At 41.2% G+C, this 10,000-nt stretch overlaps 2 protein-coding genes across 4 annotated transcripts in view; one reads left to right on the forward strand and one right to left on the reverse strand.

Moving 5' to 3' along the window:
• Window positions 1–944: 944 nt before the first annotated feature.
• Window positions 945–10,000, reverse strand: part of LOC137996947 (serine/arginine repetitive matrix protein 1-like) — a 31,639-nt gene continuing 22,583 nt past the window's right edge. For 2 of the 3 annotated variants that reach the window (XM_068842598.1, XM_068842596.1), the window contains one exon: window positions 945–2,087. In XM_068842598.1, the coding sequence (XP_068698699.1) occupies window positions 1,962–2,087 (126 nt within the window). In that variant the 3' untranslated portion in view covers window positions 945–1,961. The remainder of the gene's footprint in view (window positions 2,088–10,000) is intronic. The other variant, XM_068842597.1, reaches the window with a different exon arrangement.
• On the forward strand, window positions 4,004–6,345 carry LOC137996948 (uncharacterized). Its single transcript, XM_068842599.1, has one exon. It carries the CDS (start codon window positions 5,022–5,024, stop codon window positions 6,201–6,203), a length of 1,182 nt encoding a protein of 393 aa, XP_068698700.1. The 5' UTR covers window positions 4,004–5,021; the 3' UTR covers window positions 6,204–6,345.

Consider the following 10,000-nt stretch of genomic DNA (forward strand, 5'->3'; position numbering starts at 1 on the left):
CCTCTGGGGAATAAACTCATACAAATCCTTATACTTACACCCCAGAGCCTCGAGATGATGCCTTTAGTTTAGGACTGAATTTTAATATATCGACATTGGTCTATTAGTGCTCCAGCGCTAGAACGACTAGACACTTAAATTAAAGTTCCTTTATTTTCCTCGTTTTTCCAAATTAAGTTATTCCTTTTGCAAGACCGAAAAACGTATCACGATCGTGTAGCAATACTTTTTTGGTATCACAAGCTCCTATTCTATTGTATTTTGCTTTCTCTGCCTTAAGGCAACGGTGTCTGGCTATGTTTGCTGGTTCTGGTATCGTCTCTAGCTGCGAAATACAAATGAGAGGTACTGTGGCCAACGCCATCTGGCAACTTCCGGTCCCGTCATCTCGTGCCAGACTGCCAGCCTTCTTGGGCCGCTCTCTCTCTATTACCAAACCGCGAATGCGGCTAAAACATCGAACAAAAATGGCCCCAGGCTTATCAATATGTACCGATTATGCTAGCAGCGCTACTTTTTTAAAAGCACCGAAAATTATGCTAGTTTCCTCAAATTATGCCAAAAATAAAGCTAGCACAATCTTATAAAAGCCTACATCCAACTCTTAAGAAGCCAGGTCACTTAGCAAGTCATTTGGCAGGTTTGGGGGTTCGACAATGCCATACATTCTTTTCCAAAATGGCCGCCATTTTTGCATTCTTTTATTTTCATGCAAATTGGCCCTTATGGCCTCGCTTTCAAACGTAAAATTGAATAGAATATTTAACCTTGAACGAGACCATAAAGGCCAATTTGCATGTAAACAAAAGAATACTAAAATGGCGGCCATTTTGGCATAAGGTGTATGATAAATCGTGTAGTGCTCCCGTTACCTAGCAACCGGCGTATCAGGTTTCTCACAGGCACTGTGGAAGAACCATCCTGAAAGGACATCGAAAAATAACTAATTTGGACAACTTTATTACACGTTCTTAAATGATAAAATCGGAAGGTGCATCATCAGAATGATAAAATTCATGAATTCCTACTGAAAAATATGACATCTACGCTTTTCCTGGCCAAATAAGCAGCGGAGTATAACAAGTGTATTTCGCACAAGGCGCTGCACTTTAGCAACCAGCGGTTAAGAAAAAAAAGCTCTTTCGATACTGCACTAACTTGTTTTTCTAGGACGAATTGTCAGGGAAGAATTAGAGCTACCACGCCATACGAAAGAGTCAGCAAACACAGCACAATCACTGGTGGTGAAAAGCTGTCGCGCGCAAGGGAAAAAGCCCTCGCAATCATCGCTGTTCACAACGGAGAACCAGCCTAGGTAGAAAGCCGGGAAGTTGGGCTGATCTCCAGGGTAATAAATCAAGGCTGACGTAAAACGAATTTAACAAAAAACCTAGCCAAAACAATATTCCCAAAGACAGATAAAGCGGAAGTAGGTGAACGACACGCATGTGATGGAGGAGACGCAGGCGGCATCCACGCCTCCGCACTGCTTAGTAACTTCGCCGCTTGCTATGTTGGCAAACGGAGAGGTATCCGCACACGGGTGCTGCATCTAAGAGTTACAATAAAAATTTATCTTGAAAGCAGCCTATATTTTTGAAACCAAGGGTAGTGCTATATCATTTGCTTCTCTACTAACACATGGGATGTGGCATTGCGACATGTTCCTGCGGAAAGGGGTCAAAAATGAGTTTACTTGTGACTACTTATGTACCAAGTCGCTTACGTTCTCTTTTTGCGTTTTGGAGAGCAGACTATTGAGTCACGGAAGTAACGCAAGTACTTGCGTTACTTGCGTATCACAGGAACCTGTACTGATCTCTTTTCAAGCGAGCGGCGGAAGTGTCTTAAGTGAAAATCTAAGTGAAAGAACTATCTCAAAATGAACACTCTATTCAGTTGATGACATAAACGCAAATGATGATAGGAAGAGTTTGCTTTGCGGTGGTCAACATAGTCAATCAATCGTCATCTGGTTGAGGATGAGCATCTGGCGATTTGTTGTGTCTTTGCATGGACTGCAATGCTTTTTCTCGAAGTTTTTTCTCCAAGGTTTCTGTGTCGTCTTCGTCCACACTTTCTGACTGCTAAAAAGAAATGGTGGAGAGAAGAGTTTGAATTCAATGAAAATACACTCTTCTTTTTTATAAAAACGTTCTGGCTGAGATAAACTGGAATTTTAAGAACATACTAAGAACATGCATGCCTGGGCTGCGAGTCAGTTAATGTCCTGGACAAACGGGAAATGTTTTAAACAGCATAAAACATTTTTTGGTGACCAAACATGCTGATGATAAAGTGAGTGGCCAAACGGTTATTAAAACATGTTTGATCGAACTGAGATCAAACGCCACAAGCAAAGAACTATGGGTCACAAGTACGGAAAAAAACGTGGATACAAGGGGCTGAGCAAGCGTGGTACGCATGCGCTCGCCAAACATGTTTGAAAGGGCTAATGCAATCTCGACCCCAGAGCTCTTCTCTTGACTGAGGAAGAGAAGATCTCTGGGGAATCCTAAAGCAAAGTGTCTTCTCATTGGTTTTCGTGAAGAACAATCAAAAGCGTCATTAATTGGTGCATTCATGTTAGCACGAGGAGTGAGCAGGCGCCGTAAGGTTCAAATAGCCAATTTTTGGCTATAAGAACCCTACGGCGCATGTTCTCCTTCATAGAGTTTCCCAGAGCCTTGGGTCGATCCGAGGCTCAGGTGACAAGAATGAGGGCTAATGATACGGCTGGCCAAACGAACAACACTTCGCCCATCAAACACGAGAACAAAAGAAATGTTTTAAGTTGTTTGCTCGAATTTTTGATGGCCTTTAAATTTTATCAAACACACCAAACAATATTTTATGTTGTTTTAAACGCCAAACATTTCCCGTTTGTCCAGGCGCTAAGAACGTCTTTATATTGCTCATTGTTTTTTTCTGACAGGACAATTAACTAAAATACTTTAAGGGCATGATACACTGACGAACAATTCAGTTTGTATACAAAAATTTGGTTTTATCAACGGAGTTGATAATGTAAATTGGCCACCGTACAGAGATTCTAAAAGCTGACGTTTCGAGCGTTAGCCCTTCGTCAGAGCGAATCTGAGATCGATTCGCTCTGACGAAGGGCTAACGCTCGAAACGTCAGCTTTTAGAATCTCTGTACGGTGGCCAATTTACATTATCAACTCCGTTGATAAAACCAAATTTTTGTATACTACTTCCCCACCGACGCAGCACCACAGTTTCTTTAGAAACTACTCCTTCAATTCAGTTTGTAGTCGAACTTAGTATACCACACTTTAAGAACAGAACGTTTTCAAGCTCAATCAGCCTCACTGCCAAATCTGACGTTCCTACAAAAAAAAAAAACTCCCAGAGTATGCCTGCAATCATCAATAATCCAAAAGCGAAACTAGCCGAGCAGGCTCTCTCTCTGCGGTGGGAGAGAAAGATTCATTCTACCCCCAACCCCAGTCCCTCGGAGGATAAAAGCGACACAGACAATCAGGTCACCGATAAAACGTCATGCGCACGAAAAAACACTCTTCATTAGAATTATTTATTCAGGCATAACTTATAAGGCATAGCATTTTTTTTTGTTTGTATACTAATGTTCTCCTCACGCAATTTGCACCTTTCTTCGGACTCAAGAGGGTCACGCTTTTTGTAGAGTGTTTTTGGAGCCGTTCAATAAATTCGTGTTTGATAACGTTTTACAAAAAAGCGTTTTAATGTGGTGCAGGTAGCCGGTTGCATTGGAAAAATAAGTACCGATAATTTGGCTTTCAGGCGTGTGAAAAAGTCTTTGGTGATAGTAACCTTGAATTACCGCAAACCCAAGGAAGATAGACAGACAGATAGAAAAAAGAACGGGAAAATATTCATAGTTTATGACAAGCAACCGTTTGTTGGAATTGCGGATCTTAATCCCGTTGATCTCTTCGTGTTCACTTTAAGGTCACAAATGAATAAATCTGTTACCGGTGACAATTTAATTGGTCAGTTTTTAAAAAGGATTTATTCTACACTTAAATTGTCACGAAAAAAAAATCAATGTAAATATTCTTCAGGCTTAACCAGTCCTGGGCCCGGTTGTTCGAAAGCCGATTAACTTAATCCAGGATTAGTGTAAAGTTTGGTTTCCTTTTTCAATTCGATCTACAACAAGTGCTCCCGCAGTGGAAAAAAATTAGGCCTAATTAGCTTAGAAGAAAAGTATCCTAAACATTCGTAACAGCTAACCTTAGGCCTAATTAGGTCTAAAGAAAAGTTTTTAGGCCTCAGATTAGCTATTATGAATGTTTAGTCTTATGTTTCCATATGCAAATATTTATTGACTGCGGGACTACGGGAGCAGGCATTTAATGTCACGTAATCGTGGCCGGGTATTCTGAAGTTTAGCCCCAACGGAGCACGGAGCTCTTTTTCAGTCTTGAAAATCATCTCCTGTTGTTTCAATAAACATGGACTATTATTATTAAAGGACAGGAACAAGCAAAGGAAACTGATACGTTGAAAAAAATGCGTGGCTTGTGTTTGTTATCGAAACCGAGAAAAGTGATTGTGGAAAGATTTTCTAAATTTCCTCTCGTAAATTTATGCTTCTAAAATAAACTCGTCTTTTCCCGGAAAAATTATCTCTGTCAGCTGCACATTAATTTTAGCCACCGACGCTAAAACGGTAGGCGTGAGACGCGATAATAAATTTCCCAGTATCACAAAGCAACACCAAGAGAAACATAGCAACCGAGTTTTGTTAACAATCAACATCTCTGCGACGTCTCTTGTTATTTTCCCAGGAATGAGGAGCGAGTCTCAACGATTAGCTCAATTATTAATTTTCAAAAAAACAATGACCTGTGAACCGACTTGCTTCGACGCATAATTAGCACACCTTTTGTCACAGTCAGATGACGACGAAAGTGATACGAAGACGGTTCCTTTTATGCAAATATCATGCTTTCTCCGTTTCAACAAACTTCCATGAAGCCATTGCCTGAGCTTATTTTGTTCACAGATAAAATATGACACGGATATTGCAATGTTTCAACCAGCTTATAAGGCCATGCGGAAGACGAAGGCTTGTTTCGTCGAGAAAGTTGCTCTGGTTGTTCGTCTTGCTATGTATTACATTTGTGACAGTGGCTTTGCATGCGTTTAGCTTCCACATAATGGAGACTATAGGCAATAACGTCGTTCACCAACACAGTCACCTCTCAAATAATTCAGAATTTGCCTTATCAACGACGACGATAGCAAGACTCATGGACAGCGTAAACGAATCGTCTGCGAGGCAAGAACCTGTGGACTCCAAATCAACGAAGTCGAACGAGGAGAAAATTAACAAAACGGAAAATTCTTCACGGCGTAGTTGTCATTCTTGGTGTAGGAGTGCGGCAAATGCATCGAAACCTTTCTTTTTAACAGCCGTGCTCCTCGTGCGAATTTATGTCAAGGATTTACCGCAGCTCTCGACCAGGGAGTTAAGACAGTGGTTTTATTACCTGCGGTACGCTGGCTTTCAACACGTGTATGTTTACGATGCGTATGTTATGAAGAACGAATCCCAAGCCAAAGCTCTGAAATCTCTAATCGACGAAGGATTTGTTACTTACACAGACTGGAGTCACAGAGCTTACCCTTATTCTATTTCAGGCACGCAACTCTCTGCCTATCAGGATTGTATCGACAGATTCGGCCACGACAGTGTTTGGCAAGCAGCCATCGACATGGATGAATATCCGTTCAGTCCAAAAGACAAGCAGCCATTTTTTGTTCAAAGAGCCGTGGCTCAGTTTAGTGAAAACAACCCGACTGCTTCAGAACTAACTATGCAAAATTTTCTGTTCCTCGGAAAACCTATCGACGATAGCAAACGGCCGATGCTCATGGACAGAATATGGCGGCGTACACACGGTCCGGCCAACGCTCTTGTTAAGCCCATATACAAACCTCTTCACGTAGGCAGTGCCAGCGTTCATCACAACTCTCTCGCAAAGGGACACACTATCAATTTTCCAGTCGATCTTTTGCGTATGAATCACTACTGGGGAGCCCGTCTTCAAAACTGGGGAGACGACACACCCGAAATAATTGAAAAAACACAACCAGACAATTCGATGGAATCTATCGTGAAAACCTTACAAGACTGCCTTAGCGAATGCGTCCCTAGTACCGAATATCTTTACCGCAAAGAGTGGAACTAAAAGAATGGGAAAAAAGAACCGGTGAATGACCTCACAGCCGCCATGGTGATGAGCCAAACTCCTGCAAATATTTTTCTGTTGCTTGTATTCCAAAAAGTTATGGTCGCCGATCAGACGGGTGAATAGACTTGAAAGACCATAATCGAATTATAATTTCAAACGAATAGAGAGCAAAATTTTCGTGATGGCAACTAGTTGACTTTCCATATGAATGAAAAGTGACGAAAGTGAGCCAGTTCGGAGAATGCGCGCATGTCTTAATCAAAGTATGGTTTTATCAACGGAGTTGATAATGTAAATTGGCCACCGTACAGAGATTCAAAAAGCTGACGTTTCGAGCGTTAGCCCTTCTTTTTTCGCTCTGACGAAGGGCTAACGCTCGAAACGTCACCTTTTTGAATCTCTGTACGGTGGCCAATTTACATTATCAACTCTGTTGATAAAACCAAATTTTTGTATACTACTTCCCCACCGACGCAGCACCACAGTTTCTTTAGAAACTACCCCTTCATTTAATCAAAGGAAAAATTAGCTAAATTAGCGAGTTTTCGTGCAAAAAAAAAAAATTAACAATTCGCCTCGCTTTTTAGTAAAAGTGGCTAACTTGAACTTCAAAATGGACCGTTTAAATGGTTTATAAATCGAGTCCTTGCCAAACTAATACCGCAACAAAGCCGCAAAAGTTTCCAACAAATGAACATTTTCTCAAAAATTAAACGGAGAGAACAAGACAATGCCTGCACGATTACATATTACAACAAAAGAACTTTGGGACAGAAGTGCTTGGCCAAGTCGCCTTCAAACTCAGCCCAATCCAATGCGAAAATTAATGCTGAGTTATTAAGCAAATCGGCTTTAAAGGAAACTTGATATTACCAATATTGGTAATCCTCAAAAGACGTCATTGCAGTGATCATTGTTTACAAACATTTACGTCAAATTCCTTTGACATTAAAATTTACCAACCACCGAACGAAAGAAACCATTGTTTTAACTGAACAATATCGCCATAGTTTTTTTTCTATAAGATGCGGTAGGTAATGTTTGGGCAACAAGTTCTCCAAATGTTGTATCCGAAAACAGAAATCTCAACTAAAAACAGAGCATTCAAAATGCCGGGCAACTTTTACAAGTTTAGTACAGTAAGAAAGAGAAAGGTACGTTAACACTGGATTCATTTCCCAAACCGCGTTTCCCTTCTCAACCACAATTAATTATTGATGACGGTTGTTCAATATACCCGAACTGAGTCGAGTCATTAGGGAGTTTAAGAAACCACGACGGCTACGGGGACAAAGACGTCACTTCAAAATATACGTTTGAGCTATTCTAAGTATTTCGGGATTATTCAATCTTGTTTATATTATACAATATGTGCGAAGTGTCCTATAACTGGATTGGTACGGACGGATTTGAAGTAAAGAGCGAGACTGAAAGATTCACTGTAGTTTGTCCACGTTGTCGTCAAAACCTCAAATTTGGTAATTTCACGTAGTAGTTTTGACGAGTACGGGAGAGAAATGTTCAAAAATGCGTGCCGCACGTGCAGCAAGATCATTTTAGTTTTTCCAACCAATAATATTACTGCTTTTTGGCGTTGTCGGTGCCGTAGCCGTTGTCGTTTCTTTAACTCCCTAATTTGCAAACAAATACGGCAAGTTGGGGGGCATGAAGGTGGGTTGGAAATTAATTCGAGTCAAGTCGTCAGAACGCTAGTCGAGCCGTCTTGCGGGAAGTTGATTTGCAAGCCACTTAAAAAAACACAGCAAATTGGGAGGCATTGCAGGAGAGTGGAAAATGCGGCAGAATTCAAGACGATTCGATCGAATAGCAGAAATAAACTGGAGCTTGTAACGTTCATTTTGGGTTTAACATGAAAGATATAGGTAAAAATAATGCGAAGTTTTGACTGAGACGAAATGAACAGGATGCATAAATTTTGTTCTTGGTGATGAAGGGGACTTTGTTTACGTTTCACGTCGATAAAAGCATTCAAATTCAAAGTGCTTGCGGCAAATTTCGAGGTTTAATATATTTTCCTTACAGCTCACACGAAAATAATATCTAGGCTCACTGGAAACGTTAAATCAGGCACTATTACCATTAACTTGATGGACTTGTTTCCGAAGTACCACGAGTGCTAAAGGAATAATTTTTTCAAGGTCGGAGAAAAAGCTACTCGATTCGAAACCCACAGCCAAGCACGAAAAAGCGTTAAATATTGCACAAGATTCACGTTATGTTTGTTCACAGCAAACACTTTAGGTTATTACTGGGCAGGCTTGCAAATAGCGACTACAACATTACAAGTCAACAATACTCTTTGTGCTTTCAAGTATTTAGAAGGTAGAAGGGTTTAGAAGAAAAAAAAAAAGAAAACAGTCTAGGTAGAAGAACAATATGTACATGATTTGTACAAATAATGTGCACGAAGATATAATGTCATCGCGTAGCTTTCGTGTCTTGCACATCTTCCCCCTGCCCCCCTCAGGCAGGGGCAGGGCTGTCAATAAGGGTCGGTAGTCGCCCAAAACTTCCGGCTAGTAAGCCATCTGCAGCCGGCCACTTTCGTCTCATTATTTTTTATGGAGATTAAACAAGAGAAATCACAACAAAACTGCTCGTGCTCGATCGTTCGTGCGAATGGTGTGGAATGCCTGGAACATTAACTGTATAGTTCCCAATCTTGCATTTAATCTGACGAAACAATGGTGTCCGAGAAGGAACGTTTTTCCGTCGGAAGTCAAGTGTGCCAATTTGGCCACAGGAGGGAAGATCCCTTCAAGGAGAACGAGGAATGTAGAGGCAAAGTCGGACCGACTTTTCCAAGACGAGTCGAGACGATTCGTCAACACGGTTATGAGCCCACTTCTGCCTTATAGCGTCTATCGTCAAAAACACTGCACTTGTCTAACACTAATTCCCTGGTTCGCTAAACTCTCTTCTTCAATGCCACTGTTTTAGAAACTCCTAAAAAGTCGAAAACCGGTCGTAACTTGATCTACGAACCCGCAAGGAAGAGGAATGGGTTTAATTATACCGGGTTGACGTCATAGATTGCTTTGCATTGTGCCAGCGACGCAAAGTAATTTGTGTCGAACCCAATCCCCTTGATTGCTAGGTCATGGATCAAACTAAAGTGAATTTCCAAAATTTTAGTTTCTAAAGAAACTGTGGTACTACGTCCGTGGGAGATTGAAACAATAAAAATTGATTTTATCAAACGAGTTGATAAAGGTCGAATAACCACCGTGAAAGATTTGGAAAGCTGACGTTTCGAGCGTTAGCCTTTCGTAGTAGCGAATAGTGGAATTGTGGTTGTTGTAGGTTTATATGTGTGCGGAGGAGCTTTGCTATTGGTAGAAATAGGGTGACGTGAATTTGTGAATAGATTTTGGGAGTCAGGGTGGCTTAGTGGTTATCTATCGGGCCTCCCACCACTGCGAGCCGGGGTTCAATTCTGGCCTCGGCCAGCATGTGGGCTGAGTTTCAGTCGATCTCAACCTGACTCGAGGTTTTTTCTCCGGGTACTCCGGTTTTCCTCCCTCATCAAAATCGACTCACCGCTAGTTAACATCTAGCTGTGGTGCTGTGCTCCGACATCAAACATGAACTGTATAGCGGCGCCTTTGTATGCTTTCAGCCCGATGTCGTGAGCCGCGCCCTTCGCAATTCAGTCTTCGACTGCAAGTAAGATTAGCTCTAGCAATATTTATTTATTTAAGATTAATAATCGAACGGGTTATAAATTTTCTAAGTATTTTCGCTAAAAACTGCCAGTCAAAACTCTTGCTCGT

Source organism: Montipora foliosa, chromosome 3, assembly GCF_036669935.1.
Source record: "Montipora foliosa isolate CH-2021 chromosome 3, ASM3666993v2, whole genome shotgun sequence".
NCBI lineage: Eukaryota > Metazoa > Cnidaria > Anthozoa > Scleractinia > Acroporidae > Montipora > Montipora foliosa.

Coding starts and splice junctions, on each gene's coding strand:
- LOC137996948 (XM_068842599.1), top strand. CDS start 5,022: ATGACACGGATATTGCAATGTTTCAACCAGCTTATAAGGCCATGCGGA.